Source organism: Prionailurus bengalensis, chromosome E2, assembly GCF_016509475.1.
Source record: "Prionailurus bengalensis isolate Pbe53 chromosome E2, Fcat_Pben_1.1_paternal_pri, whole genome shotgun sequence".
Lineage (NCBI taxonomy): Eukaryota > Metazoa > Chordata > Mammalia > Carnivora > Felidae > Prionailurus > Prionailurus bengalensis.
This window is the reverse complement of record NC_057352.1, coordinates 26,119,157-26,143,805: the sequence shown is the minus strand read 5'-3', so window position 1 is coordinate 26,143,805 and position 24,649 is coordinate 26,119,157. Positions and strand designations below refer to the sequence as shown.

Here is a 24,649-nt window from a genome sequence, read left to right as displayed (position 1 = left end):
TTTAAATACCTGTTAAATGAAATTATTCCTTAAAACACTCTCCTACAATAGTAATGTCCTAAGAACCATAATAGAAGAAAACAAATCAATTCCAATGTAATATTTCTCAATTAGTAAATAAACTATAAATGCAAACCACTCTAAGTATTTATTTTAACAGATGAAAGACTTAAGGATTTTTTTAGAGCCATTACTAAGTTTTGGTTAGGGGGACCCCCCCAAAAAAAAGGTGTAAATGTTGAAAGTAATTTATAAGAAATCAGTTCCTTTAAATGGCTTAAAACTATGAAGTTTAGTATATTTCTATTTTGTTTCTTGGTGCATTCTATTTCAATTTAATAATATGGTACTGGAAATGCTTCTTGTGTATGCCTTCAAACACTCAAAATAATGTTAAAGTACAGTTCTTAGGTTTTGAAATTTTCAGAACTGTTGATGCATAAAAGCATATCTTTAGTATTCTGTTTCCCTATAACTGCTGAATGACTTTGCGAAGTGCTGGAAACCCACCAAGCCCTTATTAGGAAAGCCTAGATAGAAAAAGAGTCCAGTGCTTAAAATACAGAAAACACAGTCCAAAGATATATGTCCTCTTATTCTTAGTTCAAAGATTAAATCAGTAATCAACTGGCAATGTTACATATACCATTTTGTTATTTAGCAGATGACAACTGAAGATAAGGGTCATTTTTGGGGCTTAATACAAGCTTTCCTTTATATCTGATTGTGATTCTTCTTTAAGCTCCTTCCTTTTTCATGACTTTCCTCCTCAATCTTGCCAAAACAGGATTTAAAATCTAAATGGAAATAAAAGGGGAACCACTGTCAGGATTTAGGCAGGCTCATCTCACATTTACCTGTTAATGAGTCCTGAGGCTCTGCTTAAGGCATATTTGAGACAAAAACCAGCCTCTTGACATTAGGCTTCTGCAGAGTGTTCCCTTAATGAACATGTTTTAAATGGCCAAAATGAAACACAACCTACAGAAAAAAGCCCTAAAGACTTTAGTTGTCATTTTAGCTCTATGGCCATTAAACAAAGGCCTTTTCTTCCTCTGTAAAGGTAGACTAGATACATCAAAAGACCTGAGTTCCTAATGGGAATACAAAGGTGGTCTCTCTTGGATGCATGAACTTCCTTGAAATTGTTTTCAAAATCCTGGGCACTCATCAGGGGAGCAATCAGCTTTCATCAAGCTTGCTAAGGGTCTCATCAACATGATTGTCCATGTTCTTCTAAGAGCCATTAGGCAAATGCCTCCTCCAGCCCTTATACCAAAAAGCCATGGGCTGGAAGGCAGAGCAATGGCCTTGAAACATGATAGTCTGGAGACCTGGGGCAAATTGCTTCACCTTTGTGAGCTTCCATTTCTTGTCTATGAAATTGTATGTAAAAATACCTCTTTCACAAGGAGTTGATAAAGAGTAAATAATTGTAACCCTTACCAAAAACTGCTGATTTATAAAAGTTATCTCCATTATGCAATAAGACAATAATCACTGAAGAACCTTTTTAAGTACCCATTTTACAATTGAGTGTCCCAGTTACTGAGGAACTAACCCTGGTCAAACAGAGCTAATGTAAAGACAGGTTTCCAGTCTGCACTTCTCATGCCCTACACAGCTCCACTACAGGCCACATTCAACACACAGTACAAACCTGAGCCTAATAACAGCAGAATTGGTACTCGGGCTTGGGACCACCAAAGAGGAAATAAAACCGAAATGACATTATGTGGTGACATCAACCTTCAGAATCAAAGATATCTAAAATTACCAAGTGACCCTTTTGGGGTCTACACACTTACCAGACCTTAAGAAAGCGGGTGGAGAAGAGGCGAGGGCATCAGGTGAGTTGGCCATTTCAAATTGTTGACTCTAATCATAAGTGTCGCAGGCTAAACTAGAGCAATTTTCAAAACTGTTTAGTGAAGGTTAGAAGCAATCAGCGTTAGATTAATTGAAAGCAGTGTGAGCAGTTATTAACATGATGCAGTGTGCAACAAAGGCAATAATTGAGGTTCATTTTAATTTTATTTTCTTTTTAATGACTTGAAAATTTGATTTTCTTTGCTTTGATAAATTACATTTGCTTATATGGATGAGGCAGGAAATACATAATATCCACTTATTAACATTACATAAGAGTGGCATCCTCTATTGAACAGTGCAGTGATTATGCTACTATGTAACAATGCTCAGAACTTTGCAGTGACATCTATATCAGAGCCAGGTTAGCCCAAGTTTCAAACTAAGCTGAGTTTATATATTCTTCTAAAAGTAACAAACAGATTGGTTGTTTTCAATGACATAGGAAGTCAAGGATTCATTCAAGAAACTATATACTCAATATCTTACAGAGTGAGAACCAGAAACCTCAATGAATTTGAATGACTTCAAATGGTATCTATCTCTTACTACAATGATATAAACAATATAGGAACATCCAACATTTATACTATGCATTTAACTACTTTGCACATGAAACTGGACTTAAGTGACTGCATTCAAGAAAAGTTAAATAAAATTTGAGTTTTTTTCTCACTTAAGAAAGAGAAAGTAGGTTTTCAAAGCTCACTGTTATGCAATTCAGAGAAAATAAAAACTGGAAAAGAAAATAAATCCTATATGCTTACTAAGAGGAAAGAGAAATGCTATAAAATAGATGTGGAGGGCAGAGCTCAGTTCCCTGTTAAGAAAATTCAGGTTACTCTCTTTGACCAGATATTATCAATCCAATTCCCTTTATAGCCCAAATAAACACATTGTTAGCAGTCAATCAATACTTCAATATGACACAAAAATTTTAAGTGTGAAACACAAATATATGACTATACCAACTAACTATATTTACTCTTAAATGTACTAAGGACTGTTAAAAAATTCTCTCATATTTCTGTGGTAGTTTTGCTATAATCTAAGTAAATAAGTGCAGAACTTTATAAATAAAGTTTAAAAACATAATGGATATTAGCAACAAAGATTGGATGAATTTCTCCTGTATTATTTATGAAATTAGATACTTTATTCAAATTTAAAAAAGGAAAACTACACAAGGGACAACCAAGAACTTCATAAATTGGGTAAAACCCCAAACATAATGGGGGCATATTAGCTGAGAAAAAAAAAAAAAAAAAAAACCCTCTAGGGATCAATGCAAATGCAGACTTAGTTTTCTAGGGCTATGCCTTTCCTTAACAGTAGCATCTTTCAACACTGAAAAATAGTAATGTCAATCCTTTAAAAGGGAAGATTAAATGAACACTTGTCATCCCACCATCTTTTGTTTTGTAAGCACACTTTTAGCTCAAGATTACATACAGCCAGCCAGAAACGAGGGAAGTTTCAATCCTGTCTCTCAGAGGACTGATGGGCCCTAAGTGCTAACTTCAAAGACGTGACTTTGCAATTTGAACAAGTCAGTTCAGGACACTCCCAACTGTAGTAACTGCCTGCGCAGCGTCTTCTGACCTCCGTGGCTTTGGATTTGGGAGGCACAGCTGGGAACTATGTGTCCAAGGGCACTTGCCCAGGGAAGGAACCCGCTTCCTCCAGAGCCCTTAAGCACACTCAACGTGACCCCCTTCATAGCCTAAGGCCCTGTCTCCACTCAATTTCTGCCACATAGTAATCGGCTAGGGCTCAGAACTTGTGAAGAACATAAAAGGGAGATATGAAATAAAGCAAAACTTTTTTGCTGGCAGTTTTCTAGGACCATATCATAATCACATCTAAGAATGAAGCTATTTGATTTTTGAGGGACGACCCACTGTCTTTCCCAGGAACCTGGCAGCCGCCTTATTTCTAAAGAGTAAAACTCCAGCTTTGGTGGACACCACCACCTAATTTCTGAGCGAAACACACACGAAATAGCGTTGGGGAAAAACACATGTAGTCGGGGGCACCACCAATTTGGGAGGTGGGGGTAAACATGAAGAGGAAGGCCGGGACCGCAGTCTGCTTTCTAAGGGGAAACACGCGGGCACAGGTTCAACTCCAGGACCCCGACCAGCCTCCCGCCCAAGGCGCTTGAGGGGGAACACCACCCTGGTGCAGGGGAGGGGGTGTCGCCCCAGCCAGCCAAACCTGAGCGCTTGGCCCGGGCTCTTCGCTCCAACACCTTCCAGTTCCCTTCAGCCATGAGCCCCGCCGCCCCCACCATCTCTCTCAGGCCGCCGCCTTTGCCACCGCCCCAAAGGCTTACTGTCAGCTCCGCCCGGCCGGCCCCGCCCCCACGCACGACACTGTCGGGAGGCGCGCCGGCCGGAAGTGAGCGCAGGGGCGATTTTCGACCCAGCTTCACGGCCTCCCAAGAGTCAGAGGTGTAGTTCTAAGGGAAAGTGAGAGGGGAGCCGGTGGCGGCTCGTACGGGCGGGGAGGCTGTGCGCTTTCTCTCTTGGTCGGCAGCACGGTGCTTTCCGGCTGCCGTCAAGCGCGGCACTGGGCCGGAGGGCGGGGGCCGAGGGGCTGCCATGGCGGCGGCGGGCCGGCTGCCGAGCTCCTGGGCACTGCTGGCGCTGCTGCTTGGGGGGCTCGCACTGCTGGGAGTCGGGCCGGTCCCGGCGCGGGCGCTGCACAACGTCACAGCCGAGCTCTTTGGGGCCGAGGCCTGGGGCACCCTGGCGGCCTTCGGAGACCTCAACTCCGACAAGCAGACGGACCTCTTCGTGCTGCGGGAAAGTCAGTGCTTGCCCGGCCCTCCCTCTGTCCGCTGTCCCTGTGCCCCTCCCGGTGTACCCCACACCCTTAGCCCGGATGGCCAGTCTTCCTGCATTTCCCAACCCTTCTCTCCCGACCCTGTCTCTCCCTTTATCTCCAGCATCCTTTGCGGTTTGCCCGTTCTCTCCATGTTTTCCAGCCCCTTGTCCTGACACCCCACAGTTTTATTTACCCACATAAGTCCTGGAAACACCCCAGTTTTGTTTTTTTTTCCTGAGAAGCCGTAGGCCTTCACCCATGTACCCCCTCCTCCCCGTGGAATCGCCTGCCTTTCAAAGTCCTTCCTGATTCCCGGGAGTCTTTGTAGCTTGCCTCTGCGTTCCCTCCTAGAGTCCTTTCGTTCCTTCCTGCTTTACTTCTTCAATTCTCCTTCCCCTTTCATAAACTGGAAAAGATGCAACTTGACAGTGTCTTCTCATAGGGGACTTTTACCTACCTCATTTGCCTTATTCACCTGCCCCTCCTCTTTTTCATGGTCCCAGCTTTCTTTGAACCTACCCCCCACTCCCCAACGCCCTAAACACTCCACAGCTCACACAAGCATTTTGCAGGGACCACTGATAAACTCAGTGTCCCCTTGGGAAAAGATTCTCAAACTGTAGATTCTTCTCCCTCCTGAGCTGTCTAGTCTTTCATATGCACCTGACCTTTTCCTCACTTTGGTCACCACCGTTGTCTTCCAAATCTCTGCTTTCCTTGTCAACTCGAGGTTCTTAGGAGTTCTTTGCTTCAACTAAACGTCACTAAACTAACTTTACTGTAAATTTTGATGCTGACCACGGGTATTAGAGGGTCTTAGCATTCTTTTGAGTACCCACAAAACTGGGTAGGTCAAGGCCTTGAAGGAAGGAGGTGAAGCGGGTTTATACAGAACTCAACTAACAGGATCTTGGCCTAGGTTTCTTGGACTCTTGCCACAATACCAGAACCCCCTGGGGACCCTGTATATTTTTCCTGTCTTTGTATGACTATGTATCTATTGCAAGAAAGGTGCACACTATCAAACCCCTAGCTACTCCATCCAAACTGGATGCAGAGACTCTCCTCTTAACGTTAAAGATGGCTTGGGTTTAATTAAACCATTTCAAAAGTCTGTTCAGTGAGTCCTCCTGAATGCATCCAATGAGTTCCAAAGATGCACCATCCTGGGGAATGGTTCCATAGGAGCCACAAGAGGAGGGTCTTGGAGGATTCATCTTTTTCTTCTTAAGTATGTAGTCATGTCCTTGTTACTAGTCAGATACCTACAGTAGCAGTTCCTGTGTCCTTGGTGTGATGCATCTGCGTGATGAACTAAACAGCTTATAAGGGGTCATGTTCTTGGGGAAACAAGGCTTGACATATACTATAATTAAAAGGTATGTTCTTTACATGGTTAAGTCAGCTGATCTGATTCCTGGCAAAAAGCTATTGGTTTCAGTTTGTTTTGACCAACTGTTCATCCTTCCTATTTCTCTGCTACTTTTTTAACATTGAATTTGTGATATACTATTAAGTATCTCCATTCCATTAGACACGTAGGACTCACCTTGAAAGGGCATAGTAACTAGAGTAAAATAAAAGTGTTTTTGTTAAGAACAGCACCCAGAAAGCTTTTTGTAACTACTGATTGGAGGTGTTACCTAGAAACTTTTCTCTAATATCATATATTCACTTCTTTTAGGAAATGATTTAATCGTCTTTTTGGCAGACCAGAATGCACCCTATTTTAAACCCAAAGTAAAAGTATCCTTGAAGTAAGTACAAATGTATCTGTTCCTATAAAAAACAATCATTACTGTAATGATTGATATGTAATAGCTACTTCGGTTGTCTTTGAAATCAATTTTATTTAACTGTGTTGACACAAAACCACTAGTTATGAGGTGTGAGTAGCAAGTAATTAGTTAGGAAAAATAGTGAATATACCAAAGTTTAAAAGTCATTTACTTTTGAAAACAAATTAATAAATTTGAGTAGCTCACATCTGTTCCTGCATAAACACCCTTCATTCTCTAGCAATATAGTACCCCTTCATGAATGTGTTGGGGATTGTCCCTCATCCTGAGTGTGCCTGTGGGAACACAGGCTTGTCAGGTCAACTATGTATTGAGGGTGAGAGGGGGGCTTCATTTGCACTGGGGAAGAGGTGTTCTAATTTCTTTTTGTTTGTTGACTTGTAGGTGATGAGTTTTTTAAGGTTTATTTTGAAGGAATTTAAATCAAGCAGAAGTCTTTAAATGTTCAAATAATAGTTCTTTCATTTATATGACTGGCATTGCCTGAAACTCAGTGATCTTCAGTAGTGAGCCAGCACAGTTTTGAAACATAGAAGCAAGGATTGATTGCTGGATGGTTCAAGGAAGAAGAAATGAGTTAGTGCATACTAAGGTGGAAGCTTCCAGAAAGTTACAAAATTTCAGTGACCTTCAGTACAATTTAGGTAAGGGCTTTCATGTTTGGCGACACAGCATTAACAAGATGGCAGTAAGCATATTGTGAAGAGGAGGTGGAAAGATTTACCTAACAGAAGTGTAGGGTGTACTTTGGAGAGTTTTGGACCAAGAAGATGAGATTAGGGCAGACTAGGAGCCTTCGTAAATATCAGAAAGAGTTTGAACCCAATTCCATGAGAAGTGGAGAATGATAGGTTGTTGTTTAAAGGAGAGATGAAAAAACAACAACAGTATTTTAAGTTTATTTACTTGTTAACCATGTGCAGGATGAACTGGTTTACAGAAAGATCAGAGGTTACTTAGGAAATGGTTTAAAAAAAATTTAAATTGCTTTGTGGGTTAATAACTGCCCAGAGTCTACAATATTTAAACTCACACTTATGTTTTAAAAAATGGCCTTAAGTTAGAACATTGAAAGGAAAGTTTTAAATGGACAAACAGAAACTTACCCTAGTGAGAAATTTTCCTACATACTGGATATCAGCATGCTTGGAGTGGGAACAGAAAGATAAATATTATATACAAGAAATGACTTGCTTACAAATGATTTTTCTTGGAAAGAAATGTTTGAACTACAAAGGACTAGGGTTCCACTAAGTTAAAAAAAAAAAAATCCCAATTCATTTCATTTTTCTTGATTAACAAATGCAGTGTTGTTTTCTATACTATTACAATTTAGAAACTTGTTTTTATTTTATTTATTTAGAATATCTTTCAAAGCATATGGAGCTTCTGGGTGGCTCAGTCAGTTAAGCATCCGATTCTTTGTTTCAGCTCAGGTCATAATCTCATGGGTTCACGGGTTCAAGCCCTGCTTTGGGCTCGGTGCTGACAGCACAGAGCCTGCATGGGATTCTTTCCCTCTCGCTCCCTGCCCCTCCCCCCTCAAAAAAAAAAACCCAAAAACCAAAAAGAATATTTTTCAAAGTATAAATAACTCTCCTTCATTCTTTACTTCCCCTGCTCCCTTGTTCCTTTCTCAGATGCAACCACTTTTAAAAACATAACCTATTTTTTTCTGGTGCTTATTTCCGTATTTTAAAATAAGCTTTTACACTGTAATCTCTTTAGTAATTATCTTTATCTCTTGGATTTTTGTTAGCATAGATGAGGGTTTACCATCTTTAAATTATATCATCTCAATTATCATTATATCATATTTTTAGTTAAATCAGTAAACATTGTTTACATTTTGACCATGTAGATTCTGTGCACTTCAGAACCAAGAAGCATACAGTATTTCATTTTTTTTTAATTTTTTTTAATGTTTATTTATTTTTGAGAGAGAGAGAGAGAGCACGAGCAGGGGAGGTGTAGACAGAGAGAGGGAGACACAGAATCCGAAGCAGGCTCCAGGCTCTGAGCTGTCAGCACAGAGCCCAACGTGCTCGAACTCATAGACCACAAGATCATGACCCAAGTCAAAGTCAGACGCCCAACCAGCTGAGCCACCCAGGCACCCCCGTATTTCATTTCTGTATCGTTTTTCCTCCTGCCGTTAATCGTTGCTTTTTAAAATCAATTGCAGGGGCGCCTGGTGGCTCAGTTGGTCGAGCTTCCAACTCTTGATTTCAGCTCAGCTCATTATCTCACTGTTCGTGGGATGGAGGCCTGAGTTGGGCTTCATGCTGACAGGAGGAGCCTGCTTAGGCTTCTCTCTCTCCTTTTCTTTCTGCCCCTCTCCCGCTCATGTGCACACTCACACTCCTTTTTTCTCCATCTCAAAATAAATAAACTTGAAAACAATCAATTGCATAGTTTTCTGTGTACATATCCTTAATTTCTTGGTAGATGTTGCATCATATCGGCCAAATATGTATTGTACATTTTGTTTTCCCCTTTGAGTCCTATACACTTCTGCCCAATCAGAGTTCATTTTTAAGCCTTCTGCAAGGTTAGTATTTGGAGACTTTCCCTTTGCTGTTCTTTGTTGGATCCCTCTTTCTTGGATCCTGTGCCATTTTATTCTTAGCTTCTTCATTTACTTCACTGGAATGCATCCTTTAGGAAATTCCTGAGATAGAATGTATGGTATGTTCAATGTCCCCCAATTTTTTTACTCTTAATAATTTCATTGGCCTATAGTCTTCTAGCTTCATGGGTTGCTATTTTAAAATCCAATGCTTTTCTTTCTTCTAATCCTTCTAATGTGACTTGTTTTATTTTTAATTTTGGAAGCTATTAGGGTCTCTGTATCCCTTTTGTTTTGGTATTTCATGATGTTGTACCTTGATATAGATTATTTTTTATTTATTATACTGGGTATTAAGTGGATCCCTTCAAACTAGAAGCTTCTATCCTTGGGGGCTTTTTGAAATGTTCTTATTTCTTTAGTAATTTATTTGTTCTATCAAGATTCTTATCACTTTGTTATTGGAATGCTGAGTCCAACCTTTATTCCTTCATTTTATCTGTGTTTTTGTCATTTCATTTTGTTTCCCTTTCTAGGAAGTGTTCTCACTTTTATTTTAAGCCTTCTATTGAATTTTTTATTTTAGCTGTCATATTTTTTATCTCCAAGAAGTTTTCTTTGTTCTCTTATTATCCTTTTGTAAGCAGGCTGTTTCTTTTTGTTTTATGGACATACGTTCTTCTCTTATGTCTTCAAGTGTAATTTGAAGTTTCTTTATTCATCTTACTATCTGTTTTGTTCAGATTCTTTATTGCTATTTTTTGGTTCTCTTTGATATTCATAGTTTTCTTCAAAAAGCAGGGGTATCATATTTAAGAGTAAGGCAATAAAGAGCTAATTGGAAAGTCTTTGCATGGTTGAACATGTCGCCTGTCTCTTGCCCTGTGGACATGTTCCTGGCTGACTAGCAGTCCAGGAATAGGGTAGAGCTGGAGGAAGGGTCAAACTGTTCCTTCTGTAGACTTTCCATTAACCCCCTGTTTTTAGCTTATGGCTAAAACCTTACCCTCTGCTGTAATTTAACTCTCTAATGCATGATTAATAAACTCTGTGGTCCTTCTCTTGCTAAGAGAGAGAGACAGAGAAGGGACCGTCACTCACAATACAGACTTTCAGTTTAACCTGTATCCAGCCTTCTGCATCACTCTTGTATTTCACAATTTCTGATGACTGCAAATTCTGAGCCTCTCAGGTGTTCTGGGCCAAAAGCTTTTCTTCTTAAGACTTTACCTTCAGACACTTTAGCTTACAGTTTCCTTGCCATTGTAAGTCCGTTATCAATATCTTCCTTCGTGATCTCTTTGTTTCTGAGGGGCTATACCTTTTTTGTTTTTAAAGTTCATTCCATATAATTTTAGTGGATTCTTTGAAAGAAGAAAAGATAAACACATGAGTTAATCTCATATCTTTAAATGCTTCTACTTTGTATTTTTACAATCATAAAGAATCTGGGTATTTATGGCAATAAAACCTTGATTAGGTTGGGGCGCCTGGGTGGCTCAGTCCGTTAAGCTTCCGACTTCAGCTCAGGTCATGATCTCATGGTTGGTGAGTTTGAGGCCCGGGTTGGCCTCTGTGCTGATAGATAGCTCAGAGCTTGGAGCCTGCTTCAGATTCTGTATCTCCCTCTCTGTCTGCCCCTACCCCGCTTGCACTCTGTCTCTCAAAAATAAGCAAACATTAAAAAATTTAAAAAGAAAAAGAAAAAAACCCATTGATTAGGTTAAATTTCCATCTAATCCTTTGTAATATATTTCTATCTATTCCAGAATATTTTTAGCCCCAAATTATGAATATGTATAGACAGGTATTACTGCCAAGTATGTGCAGTATGTGTTATTGTGGATACATATGTACACATGCACATGGAGAGGCCTCCACAATTAGATATAGTTTGCTACTGTATGTCATAGTAGCGTGTATGGTTGCTATATCATCATTTTTAAACACCAGGTATTTTTCATGGAAAAGTTAAAGTTTTATTGGAATTATTTGAGGAAATTGGCATTACCAAAATGATTTTATCATAATGAAAATCAATTTTAGAGACTGACACAATTTGAATTTCTAGCTACTAGTAGTTCGCTATTAGCTTTTAGGTTTAGCTACTTAATTGCTACAAACTTCAGTTTCCTAGTCCATTCAGTGAGAATGACAGTACCTATTTCAGGTTTGGAAACTTGCTATTAAGCATTGATGTAATGTGTGGGACACAGTTGGTAGATGCATCATGATAAATCTATAGTATTTTCTTCACCCTGTTTAACCTTTTCAGTATTTTTCTCATTTTCATCTTAAATAAAATCTGATATATATATTTTTAGAACTTTGATGGTATTTTCAAAATAATTATATATTTGAAAACTTGCTGCCTTGCTATTTGCTCTAAATGGAATTAAATATAAATTGAACACAAGGCCTATTTTTTTGGTTGGGTTATTCAAACTGCATTATGACAAGACATGCTTTACGTTTTCAATGTTAATATAAATAAATTCAGAATTACTTCATTATTAATAACGTAGTATTAGGTATATGTGTTTTGATAGTATATTGCCAGGTTTAGTAAAAAGAACTTATTTTCCATTGTGAATATAGAATATCTTTCAGAAATAAAATGATTAATTGTCACTGTAAAATTTAAATCTGCATTAAAATCCAAAATTAAATATTTCACAAATAATACCTTTTAACTGATAAAGTGACAGTGCTTTAACAATTGATTATGAGCTTCCATTTCTTTTTTTTTTTTTTAAGTTTTTTTTAAAGTTTATTTATTTTTGAGAGAGAGACAGAGCACGAGCCGGGGAGGGACAGAGAGAGGGAGACACAGAATCTGAAGCAGGCTCCAGGCTCTGAGCTGTCAGCACAGAGCCTGATGCGAGGCTTAAACCCTTGAGCCATGAGATCATGAACTGAGGTGAAGTCGGATGCTTAACCAACTGAGCCACCCAGGCACCCCGAGCCTCTATTTCTTATAAGCCAGCCAAATGCACTGGTATCCTTGACAAAAGAACTAAGTAAAAGGACTATATTAAGCAGTGCATGAATGTAAAACTGTGCTTTTTTTTTTAACTGTGCTTTCTTTTGAAATATTTTAGATTTTTTATTTAAGATAGCTCTACCTTCATCCTGAATTATTTTGTAGACCAAGGAGGCTTACATACATGAAGGATAATAAGATATTAAAGATGAGAATAAAATTAATGTGAAACTTTAAATTTTGCATTGAAAATATTTGTATGTAGTACAGATATAGAGATGTTGTCCTTTTCTATTATAGACTGACTAGATACCTTAAAATGTGTGTTTCTTATAGGAATCACAGTGCATTGATAACAAGTGTAGTCCCGGGGGATTATGATGGAGATTCACAAATGGATGTCCTCCTCACGTATCTTCCCAAAAATCATGCCAGCAGTGAATTGGGAGCTGTTATCTTCTGGGGACAAAATCAAACATTAGGTGAATTTGTTTTAAGAGTTCTTAATATGTGTCTTTGGATATTAAAGGAAGAATATGCCTTTTATTCTTAGGTAAATGTAACAAAAATATTGTTCTGAAATCAGTTCAGTAATGCAGTTCTTAAGAGTCAGTAATTGTAGGGGCATCTAGGTGGCTCAGTTGGTTGAGCATCTGACTTCAGCTCAGGTCATTTTCTCTCAGTTGTGAGTTCGAGCCCCACATCGGGCTCACTACTGGTCTGCTTCTGATCCTCTGTCCCCCTTTCTCTCTGCCCCTCCTCTGCTCCCTCCCTCTCTCTCACTTTTCAAAAATAAACATTTAAACTTAACAACAACAAAAAAAAATCAGTAATTGTAAAACTTTTTTAAAAGTCAATTTTTTTATTTTTCTTTTGTAACCCAGGACTAGTCTGGGGTTGAACAAACTCTGCTCTTGCTAGCTTAAGGAAGAGAGGGAATTACTAAAGGATTTTTATGGCCTATGGAATTATTGGGATGGCTAAAGAACACATTCTAGGTTGACCTTTCAGGAACGATCCCCAAAGCCTTCAAGGAAGGCTTTTTACTGTCAGAACATGGCCAATTACACAATAACTATTAGGATGACATTGTGTCTGCTGTGACCCTCACCAGCCAGATGGTTACCCTGCACCCTGCCTCTTGATACTCACAAATTCAATGATCAGACACTGAGGTAGAAATAGCAGAGACACAGCTTTCACTTCATTCCTAGCTTCCAAAACTCAGAGTGTATCTGATTGTCAAGGCTTACATCTTATTCAGATTCTCAGATGCAAAGATACGTGAGAATAGCTATTTTGGTTTCTAGTCCCTCCCAGTACAGAAAAGCACAAAAAGGTTGTAGCGGAGATTGAGAGTCAGTCTACTATATCCACCCCTAAACTTTCAGAACTTATCTGAAAAACGAATTAATTATAACTAAATAGATGATTTTGTTCATGGGGCCAGTTTTCAGGGTGGGGTAGAAGGGATGCAGTTGTGTTTTTGGTAACATTTGAACTTAAGCAGTAGTTTCAATACTTCAAATTAATTCAGTCAATAAATATCTGAAGAAATAGTACCATGTGTAAAGCATTTTGTGTACATAAGCATGGATATTTTAGAATCAAGTAGTTTTGTGCATATTGCCAACTGCTAAATTTGTATTTAAAGAAAACTCACCTAAGATTTTTAGATTGCAGCCTCTAAAAAAAAGTTCTTGTAATGGTTTTAACTATAGAATGAACCCCGTTGGTGTCTGGGTGGCTCACTGCTGCCGTTGCAGTGCCTGCTTGTGATTCTCTCTCTGCTCCTGCTCCACATATTCTCTCTCTCTCTCTCTGTCTCTCTCTCTCTCTCTCTCTCTCTCTCAAAATAAACTTAAAAAAAAGAATGAACCCCAGGATTTTGTCTTTACAAACTTGGATGTCTGTTTAAGTTAGATTTATAGTGTCTTGTTAATAGTAATTGTTTGAATTAATTAGAGATGAACGTTAAAAAGAATGCAGATATTTTACCCCAAGTGTAGATATCAAAAATCATAGGGGCTCCAGGGTGGCTCAGACAGTTAAGTGTCCAACTTCAGCTCAGGTCATGATCTCACGGTTCATGGGTTCAAGCCCTGCGTTGGACTCTGTGCTGATGACTTGGAGACTGCAGCCTAGTTTGGATTCTTTGTGTCCCTCTCTCTCTGCCCCTCCCCCACTCATGCTCTGTCTCTCTCTCTCTCTCTCCTCTCTCTGTCTCAAAAATGAATAACATTTTTTAAAAAAAATTTAAAATAATAGAAAGTGCCATATATATATATATATATATATATATATATATATATATATATATATATTTTTTTTTTTTTTACAGATCCTAACAATATGACTGTACTCAATAGGACTTTTCAAGATGAACCACTAATTATGGAGTAAGTATATGCTTGCTACCGTTTGAATGATTTTAAACTTAAAAACATAAAATTTCTCTCCTAAGAGACTATTTTGCTACATGGCATTGACACTAAATTCATTCTCCCTTTGAAGGAGATAGAGGCTGGTACTTGATTAAATGATATTTATCTGTCATGGTGGAGGGAAAAGAAAAATGAAATTCAGTATTTTGGAAAGAGGAAGAATTTTGTGTTTTTGTTTTTGCTTCAGTAGCTTTGAATATCTTCATTATGGATCTGTGTTGATTATAGCCATGTCATTACTCAAAGAATTAAGGTAACTGTTTCAGGGTAAAACTATTAGTGCTTGATTGATAGATATGAATGGTATGGGATTTCTTCCAGAAATTTAGACAGATGTCTATATTAAGGAGAAACTTATCCTTTTTTAATTTATTAAAACAATTTTTTTAATGTTTATTTTTGAGAGAGAGCTGAGTGGGGAAGTGCAGAGAGAGGGAGACACAGAATCCAAAGCAGGCTCCAGGCTCTGAGCTGTCAGCACGTAGCCTGACACAAGGCTCAAATTCAGGGACCTCAAGACCATGACCTGAGCCAAAGTCCGACGTTCAACCAACTGAGCCACCCAGGCGCCCCAGCTTATCCTTTTTATAAAGCTCTTCCTTAGTGTTATTATTCCTCAAAGTACACTCATGTACCAGGATAAATGTAATCCAAATTCCTGTCAGAATTTTTGGTAATGACACAGAGATCACTTCGAGAGCTAAAGTAATATACAGCCACATTCTTGTTTTCATTGTTGCCTTTCATACAGTTATTAAAATAATAATCATATACCAATAGGTCAGTGGCAATCAGAAGTCTGAACTATAAATCCATAAAGACCCTCAGCTTGATTTCATTTATAGTTGTGTATATTTTCATTGTTGTTGAAATAATCAATGGCCAGTATGAATTTTTATACCAGCTGGGAATTACTTTTGTGGGTTATTTCTCCTCAGCCCATCTAAACTAAACAGTTTGGGTCATGATTCTGAAACACGTACTGTTTTCTTACCACGCAAGAATAGGGTAGGTTATGCAGAAACTACAGACAACCCTAAGATTCCACAACAAAAGTTTATTTCTTACATCTTGTGTCTGTCCACTGTGGGTCAGTGGTAGGTTCTGCTCTGTGCCATCACTCAGCGTATATCAGAGGTCTCATTGCTACTACCAGCTTAAAGAGGGCTGGAGGTCCAGTAATAAATAACAAACACTTGGCCTAGAAATAACACATGTCTGACACGTTTGCTGACATTTTATTGACTATAGCAGAAACTGGTGAGCATTATGATTTCTACCACACCTCCCAAAGGTTATTTTCCTTTTAAAGCTGGAACATGAGAATTTTATGAAATAGCTGCTTAATGTTTTTAATGTTTTCTTTTCAGCTTCAATGGTGATTTAATTCCTGATGTATTTGGTGTTACAAATGAATCCAGCCAGCCACAGATATTATTGGGAGGGTGAGTAAACATGATTATAACCATGTAATTAATTGTACTTATTGCTGCTACAGGAACTATGTGTCTATGTAAACTGATTGCTTTAACCATTAGGGAAAAACATAGCTCATTGGAAATCCATGCTCTTAGAGATTTTTAAAAGGGCATTTGGTCGACATATAAGTTTTCTCACAGTTTTGGATTTGATCTGCAACTGCTGTCTTTGTAGAGCCAGCTTAATCCATTTATCCTTCTGGAAATTAGAGATACAAACTTTACAGGTCCCAATTTGAATGTTCATTCGTTGTTTTTTAGGAAAGATTTAATTTGAACAGAATGGATACCTGCCATCTTGATTGGATTCTCCACGAGTCATTTTATCTCTGAGCCTTTTACTGATAAGCCTGTTCCTTCTTCCTTTTATTTGTTCACTGAGCAATCAATAATTGCCTAAGAATGTAAACACTCCTCTGAGCTCTGGAAATTTTTCCAAGTATACTTTATCCTTGACTGACATGTATGCTGGGATTCTCTCAATATCCTTGTGTGCCATTCTTTGGAAAATCTGTTTGGAATTTTGCAATTCAAAGATATAATTCCTCTAGACTTAAATAGAAGTGGCCTCTTAACATTTATAGCAAGATACTTTTCATGAGATACCTTCAGCGTTAATTTTTTCTGTATCTGATAAGCCAAAAATTTAGTTTAAGAATACAGAACACATTTACTTTTTTAACTTTCCAGTGAATGTGGAGAACTACCTTTATCATTCTGTCTTTCCCAAGTGTTTGGAAATCTAACAAATTTCCTTTCTGTGTTTTGGAAAAGTTGTATATTTTTATATGTACCTTTTGAATTGTGGTTGATAAACCCATAGATGAGTAAACTCTCAAAATTTAAGGTATTATGAGAAGAAAATGTTACATTTCCTATCACTTTTTCTGAAGGTTTTCTTTTTAAATTTTTTTTTAACTTTTATTTATTTTTGAGACAGAGAGAGACAGAGCATGAACGGGGGAGGGTCAGAGAGAGAGGGGGAGACAGAATCTGAAACAGGCTCCAGGCTCTGAGCGGTCAGCACAGAGCCCAACGCGGGGCTCGAACTCATGCACCGCGAGATCATGACCTGAGCCAAAGTCGGACGCTTAACCGACTGAGCCACCCAGGCGCCCCTTTCTGAAGGTTTTCAATGAAGAATATGGGTGTTTTGATGCTAGGGAGAATGACCTTTGAAGGACTTACTGTGAATCTTGAATGAGAAACCTGTTTTTTCCCCCAAACTTTGAATAAGTTAGAAGAGAGCCCTGCTCTAGAGACCAATTGGATGGAGATCTTGCTTGTTCTGTTGTGGCCCTGTCTAGAGGAACTGTGTGTGGGTGGGGTTGGAGGAAGGCACAGGCCACCCCTACCATGGCAAGCCCAGCTTATTTGCCTTGGGCTGGGACTGTTCAGGAAGTTATCTTTTTCATTTCCTCTCTTTAAAGGCATACATGGGGGGGGGGGCGCGCCTGGCTAGCTCAGTCAGAAGAGTGTGCAATTCCAGTGTTGTGAGTTTGAGCCCCACATAGGTATAGAGATTACTTAAATAAAAACTTAAAAACACAAGTAAATAAAGGCATACATGTGATTGAGAACATGATGGTAACTTCTGGCCTGCTTTGTTTCATGGTAATTTCTATTTTAGTCAAAGAAATACTTGGAATACCTTTAATATGTCATTTGATCTTTAGAAATTGAAAATTTTTAACAGCTGTTGTTATTAATTCAGAAAGGAAAGCTAATAATGTCTTTATGGATTTTCCACTTAATCCACAAGAAAACTATTTAGAGTGTCAGGTGATAGTGTCATAGCTTATTTACTTGTTCCGAATTCTGCATGCATTTTTTCTCTGTCGCTTCCTGAAAAACGATAGCTTTTAAAACTTATTCTGCCTGGAGAATTCACTTTCACTTTTATTCACTTTTATTTTTTAGACATTATATTCTGACATACTTTAGTACACTGGAGTAATATAGTAATATCCTGGTATTTTATGATATTTCTCATTTAAACTTTCATACAGATTAAGCAATAATAGCTAACTGTATTATAAGTAACAAGTTTGTATCCAAGATATTTTAATTCCAGTTTAGAGAATGAAATTATATAACTTGGCAGAAAAGAATTCCTGTCAGTAGCATTTTAGGATAACTATAGCCTGGCAATATCATGATTCAGATAACAGAAAGCTGAATATGTCCCTTTGGGAGCAAACATTAATGTGTGACTAAAATAAGAAAATTATATTTAGGCCATACCACTTTTACAAATACAGACATATGTACAGGTACATAAGTGAAAAAGCCACAGCATTGACATTTGGGACTTTTCATGTGACCTCTGATTGGAAACCCAATCTTACTTATCAAGAAATCTAACCTAATTTTTGCAACTTAAATATTGTGTTTTATGGGCACAGTAGACCCAAGATTATCTTAAATTTAATTAAATTTTGCCAACACCTTAATTTTGTGGGAAATTTGCAATGATCTTTAAATAGAGTGCTAAATGCTCCCATAGGATTGTGCTGAAAAGCCCACAGCTTGTAACCTGGTCCAGTTAGGAATAAGAATAGGAGATTGCCCACAAGTAAAATTAGCATTACTGATTTGGCTAGAGTAAAAGTACATATGGTCAGTCTAAGAAGACAGTGGTAATAGGCAAAAGAATCACTTTTCATTGGCACAGTGGGGGCTATCTAACAGGGACAGGAAGGATGCTGAATCTACTGAGGTGCCAGAGATAACTGTGTTAAATGGTCAAAGGTGAGGCTTTGGTTTGTGTCTCAACCCCACTTTATAATGACTTGAAATAACGTAGTCATGTGTCATATTACTTAAAAATAACACCTACCCATTAAGTGTTATGGTGGCTTTTGCAATGATGTGAGGTTATGATCAATGAGCATTTTCTATAAAAGGGAGTTTGAAACTGATGTTGCAAAAACATTCAGAATATTAAGTATTGAAGTGAAAACATTTGTACTTGTAATTTTAATCAAAGTCAAATGTAATATTAGTCTTTTCAAATTCTGTGACTCCTGTACTGAGTTCAAACACATTTCTGGGTCAGGCCCAAGTTGTATACTTGGGAATATTAATGTAGGTATGTGGTAAATACTTTGTCATACTCTATTTACTTCACAAGTGATTGCATAAAAATTTTGAATGAATATTAGTGGCACTGAAAGCAGCCATTTTTAACTGTTATGTAGATGAGTAATTTTCCTCCAATGCCAAAAAATATATATATATTTTCTATTTAAATATAGTTAGCTGGTCTCAATCCAAGAGGTATAAATCCCTATTTTTCCATGTAATCTTTTCTCACTTTATACCAATTACTGACTTATTTAATCCCCTTCATTTTTACTGCTGCTCCTTTTGTTGGCTTGCTGATCCATTATGGAAAATATTGCAAATAATTGTCTTTAATGAAATGAAATGATATTGTGTTACAAATCTATTTTTTGAAAAAATATGAAAGTTAAAGATTTATAACACAAAAGGAACCAAATGATCATCAAGGCAGCTTTTAACTTCGTAATTAGCATTAGTATTCATAATCTTGACAATAAAAGGTAGCTTGAGATGATTCATATTTTCAGATATGAAAATACTCTTATTCCCCAAGTAGCCTTCACCCCTTCTCACCTTATACACCGTTTATATTTGGAACATTGTTTTTGAATGGAATGTATTAGAACTTGAGAAATTAGTTTAATATTGGTATTTCCTTAGAATCAGTACAACAGTTTTCTAACTTTCCTCTTTTCCTAAAGAAGCTTTTTTATTGGAGATAAATTCATTTATTTTCCCACTGTTTCTCATCTAAATCTTTTTCCTTTCAAAATTAAGCCACAGAAATAGTGAAAAGCTTTATGAGATGACAGAATTTTATATGGTGTGATTATTTCAAATGGCATGTTACTTAAGGATCCCTAATGTTATTTTTCTGGAGTCCCACCAGGAACTTTTTGAAAGAGAGAAAGCAGGGGAGAAGGGGAGAGGGAGAGAGAGAAAGAATCTTAAGCAGGCTCCATGTTCAGTGCGGAGCCCAACATACAGCTGAAAATCACGACCTTGGGATCATGACCTGAGCCAAAATCAAGATTGGGGCTTTATTTTCAGAGACCTTTTCAGGGATCAAATGACCCATAATTCTCTGGTGATTAATGATACTGCTTTGTTTGAGGTATTGGCTGGCAGTATTGTATATAAGTGAATTTTTGTTTGTAAATGTATGATTTAAGATGTTTTGGGGTTTGTTTCTTTTTTTATTATTTTTAATTTATATCCAAGTTAGTTAACATATAGTGTAGTGATTTCAGGAATAGAATTTAGTGATACATCACTTACCTGTAACACCCAGTGCCCAACCCAGCAAGTGTCCTCAATGCCCCTTGCCCATTTAACCCATCCCCCCACCCACCACCCCTCCAGCAACCCTCAGTTTGTTCTCTGTATTTAAGAGTCTTACAGTTTTTCTTCCTCCCAGTTTTTGTTATTTTTGCTTCCCTCCCCTTATGTTCATCTCTTCTGTATCTTAAATTCCACATATGAATGAAGTCATAAGATATTTGCCTTTGACTTACTTTGCTTAGCATAATACACTCGAGTTCCATCTATGTTGTTTTAATTTTTTTTTTTCAACGTTTTTTATTTATTTTTGGGACAGAGAGAGACAGAGCATGAACGGGGGAGGGGCAGAGAGAGAGGGAGACACAGAATCAGAAACAGGCTCCAGGGTCCGAGCCATCAGCCCAGAGCCTGACGCGGGGCTCGAACTCCCGGACCGCGAGATCGTGACCTGGCTGAAGTCGGACGCTTAACCGACTGCGCCACCCAGGCGCCCCTCATCTATGTTGTTTTAAAAGGCAAGATTTCATTCTTTTTGATCACCAAGTAATATTCCATTATATATACACACATATATATAATGTCACGTTTCATATGCAAAGTATATGCATTATGTGTATATGTGATCTATATATGTGTATATACATATATCACCTCTTCTTTATTCATCAATCAGTGAACATCTGGGCCCTTTCCATACTTTGGCTATTATCAATAGTGCTGCTGTAAATATTGGGGTGCATGTGCCCCTTCAAAACAGCACTCCTGTATCCTTTGGATAAATACCTAGAAATGCAATTGCTGGTTCAGAGAGTAGTTCTATTTTCAATTTTTTGAAGAGCTTCCACACTGTTTTCCAGAGTGGCTGCACCACTTTGCATTCCCACCAGCAGTGCAAAAGGGTTCCCCTTTCTCCTCATCCTCACCAAAATGTAGTGTTGCCCAAGTTGTTAATTTTAGCTGTTCTGACAGGTGTGAGGTGGTATCTCATTGTGGTTTTGATTTGTATTTAACTGATGATGACTGTTGTTGAGCATCTTTTCATGTGTCTGTTAGTCATCTGGATGTCTTCTTTGGAAAAGTATTTGTTCATGTCTTTTGCCCATTTCTTCACTAGATAATTTTTTTATTAGGTATTGTGATAAGTTCTTCATAGATTTTGGATAGTAACTCTTTATCTAATATTTCATTTGTAAATATCTTCTCCCATTCCATCGGTGGCCTTTTAGTTTTGCTGATTGTTTCCTTTGCCCTACAGAAGCTTTTTATCTTGATTAGGTCCCAATAGTTCATTTTTTCTTTTGTTTCCCTTGTCTCCTGAGACATGTCAAGTAAGAAGTTGCTGCAGCTGAGGTCAAAGACATTGTTGCCTGTTTTTCCTCTAGGATTTTGATGGCTTCCTGGGTCACATTTAGTTCTTTTCAACCATTTTGAGTTTTTTGTATGTATGGTGTAAGAAAGTGGTCCAGTTTCATTCTTCTGCATGTCACTGTTCAGTTTTCCCCACACCATTTGCTGGAGAGTCTTTTTTCCATTGGATATTCTTTCCTGCTTTGTGAAAGATTAATTGTCCATACCTTTGTGGGTCCATTTCTGGGTTCTCTATTCTGTTCCATTGGTCTGTGTGTCTGTTTTTGTGCTAGTACCATACTGTCTTGATGATTACAACTTTGTAATACATCTTGAAATCTGGGATTGTGATGCCTCCAGCTTTGGTATTCTTTTTCAACATTACTTTGGCTATTTGGGGTCTTTTCTAGTTCCATACAAATGTTAGGATTGTATGTTCTAGCTCTGTGAAGAATGCTGGTGTTATTTTGATAGGGATTGCATTGGATGGGTAGATTGCTTTGGGAGCCTTGTAGAATGAGTTTGAAAGTTTTTCTTCCATTTCTATTTTTGGGAACATCTCCAAAAGAATAGGTGTTAACTCTTCTTTAAATGTTTGGTAGAATACCCCTGGAAAGCCATCCGACCCTGGGCTGTTGTTTGTTGGGACATTTTTGATTACTGATTTAATCTCTTTACCGGTTTTAATGGGTCTGTTCAGTTTTTCTCTTTCTTCCTATTACAGTTTTGGGAGTTTATATGTTTCTAGGAATTTGTCTATTTCTTCTATATTGCCCATTTTATTGGCATATATTTGCTCATAATATTCCCTTATTATTGTTTGTATTTCTGCAGTGTTGTTTGTTTGTGATCTCTCGTCTTTCATTCATGATTTTATTTGGGTCCTTTCATTTTTCTTTTTGATCATTCTGGCTAGTTGTTTATCAATTTTGTTAATTTTTTCAAAGAATCGGCTCCTGTTCTGGTTTATTTATTTATTTATTTTTATTTTGATATCATTGAGTTCTGCTCCAGTCTTTATTATTTCCCATCTTCTGCTGGTTTTGGGCTTTCTTTGCTGTTTTTTTCCATCTCTTTAAGGTGTAGTGATAGATTGTATATTTGAAACCTTTCTTCCTTCTTTAAGAACGCCTGGATTGCTATATACTTCCCTCTTATGACTACCTTTGCTACATCCCAGAGTTTTGGGGCTGTCTTGTTTTCATTTTCATTGGCTTCCATGTACTTTTTAATTTCCTCTTTAATTTCTTGGTTAACCCATTCATTCTTTAGTAGGATGTTCTTTAATCTCCCAAGTATTCATGGTCTTTCCAAATTTTTTCTTGTGGTTGATTTTGAGTTTCATAGTGTTGTGGTCTGAAAATATGCAAGGTATGATTCTGATCTTTTTGTACTTGTCAAGGGCTGATTTGTGTCCCAGTATGTGATCTATTCTGGAGAACATTCCATGTGCATTCGAGAAGAATGTGTATTCTGTTGCTTTAGGATGAAATGTTCTGAATGTACCTGTTAAGTCCATCTGGTCCAGTGTATCATTGAAAGCCATTGTTTCCTTGTTGATTTTCTCCTTAGAGTATCCATCCTTTGCTGTAAGTGGGATATTGAAGTCCCCTACTATTACATTATTATTATCAGTGGGTCTATTTATGTTTGTGATTTAAGATATTATTCTTAAGGTTTACTCACTTTGCTTTCAGTTAAATCTTACAATTTTTAGATATGTATTTGTAGTAATCATTCAGAAAGATAATCAACTTCTTTTGAGAAAGCATAGTTTTATAGTTTCTGTGCAAATTTTGATAGTAACAAGTCATTATGAATACTGATGATATTTTTAAATGTCTTGGCTTCAGCCTCTTTCCATTAGTATACATCAAAGTTTTGTTTCCTTCTTTGAGGGTAAACTATTTTTATATTTCATTATTTCTTGCATATGTATTGAAAAAAGTCCACTTTAAATTTTTTTTTTCAACGTTTATTTATTTTTGGGACAGAGAGAGACAGAGCATGAACGGGGGAGGGGCAGAGAGAGAGGGAGACACAGAATCGGAAACAGGCTCCAGACTCTGAGCCATCAGCCCAGAGCCCGACGCGGGGCCCGAACTCCCGAACCGCGAGATCGCGACCTGGCTGAAGTTGGACGCTTAACCGACTGCACCACCCAGGCACCCCGAAAAAAGTCCACTTTAAAACAAGCATAGAATACACTAAACTGTATACTTAAAAATGATTGAGATGCTAAATTTGATGTCATGTACATTTCACGTAGTAAAAAAAATTGGAAAAAGAAAAACATAGAGAAACGGTGGATACACAGACTTGGAGTAAGATTAGTAATACTATTCTAATTTAGTGTAAAATGAGTCAAAATAGTTTATTATTTCTGAAAATACAGGTTAAATCTCTTTCGTTAGATTTCTATTACACTTTTAAAAAATGTATTTGCTATTCAAAATGCCCTACAAATACATGATTTTTACCAGTATGCAGGCCTAGGCTCTAAGCTGTAGTTCCTGAGTTCCACAATGGTCCTGAGTCACTTCAGCTGTGCAGGCCTATGCTTCTCTTCAGACTTCCTATCCTGTTGTTGTATCTCCCTGCCCTAGGAACTATAACAGCTTGGCATGTCTCCTAGATATAATATTATGATGCATACTGTATGGAGGTAGGAATACTGGGACAAAATAAGAATATGGCTGAAAAAAATCTCCATATTTTCTCCTATGGACGTGTTATTTCTGTGAGGTCCTTAAGATTTACCTGGTCCATCCCACACCTTTGAGTTCTAACACAGACCCAGCGTGTGTGAATGGCCCATCACATGTTGCCAGGGTAACTTTGTTCTCCAGTGATGCTTCTTGATCCACCTTCCCTAGATTCTGCTCCTCACTGTGCCCCTCCAGGAGAGGCATACCATGGGGTTGCACAGCTTATCTGAGACTTGGGGCTTGGGGTTGGATGAGCAAGGAAGAGAAAAAAGAAAA

The 24,649-nt window shown here is 37.8% G+C and overlaps 2 protein-coding genes across 11 annotated transcripts in view; one reads left to right on the top strand and one right to left on the bottom strand.

Annotated features, from left to right (window-relative positions):
* The window catches only part of PHKB (phosphorylase kinase regulatory subunit beta), a 276,065-nt gene extending 271,855 nt beyond the window's left edge, over positions 1-4,210 (bottom strand). For 2 of the 8 annotated variants that reach the window (XM_043600811.1, XM_043600810.1), the window contains exon 1: positions 4,087-4,210. In XM_043600811.1, the coding sequence (XP_043456746.1) occupies positions 4,087-4,162 (76 nt within the window). In that variant the 5' untranslated portion in view covers positions 4,163-4,210. Of the gene's footprint in view, positions 1-646; positions 798-1,808; positions 2,365-2,636; positions 2,690-4,086 lie in introns of those variants that run through there. The other 6 variants (XM_043600815.1, XM_043600812.1, XM_043600813.1 and 3 more) reach the window with 6 other exon arrangements.
* A 23-nt stretch (positions 4,211-4,233) lies between these two features.
* The window catches only part of ITFG1 (integrin alpha FG-GAP repeat containing 1), a 347,900-nt gene continuing 327,484 nt past the window's right edge, over positions 4,234-24,649 (top strand). Inside the window, exons 1-5 of one of the 3 annotated variants that reach the window (XM_043600818.1) lie at positions 4,234-4,680; positions 6,383-6,455; positions 12,386-12,531; positions 14,391-14,448; positions 15,864-15,938. In XM_043600818.1, the coding sequence (XP_043456753.1) occupies positions 4,473-4,680; positions 6,383-6,455; positions 12,386-12,531; positions 14,391-14,448; positions 15,864-15,938 (560 nt within the window). In that variant the 5' untranslated portion in view covers positions 4,234-4,472. The remainder of the gene's footprint in view (positions 4,681-6,382; positions 6,456-12,385; positions 12,532-14,390; positions 14,449-15,863; positions 15,939-24,649) is intronic. The other 2 variants (XM_043600820.1, XM_043600819.1) reach the window with 2 other exon arrangements.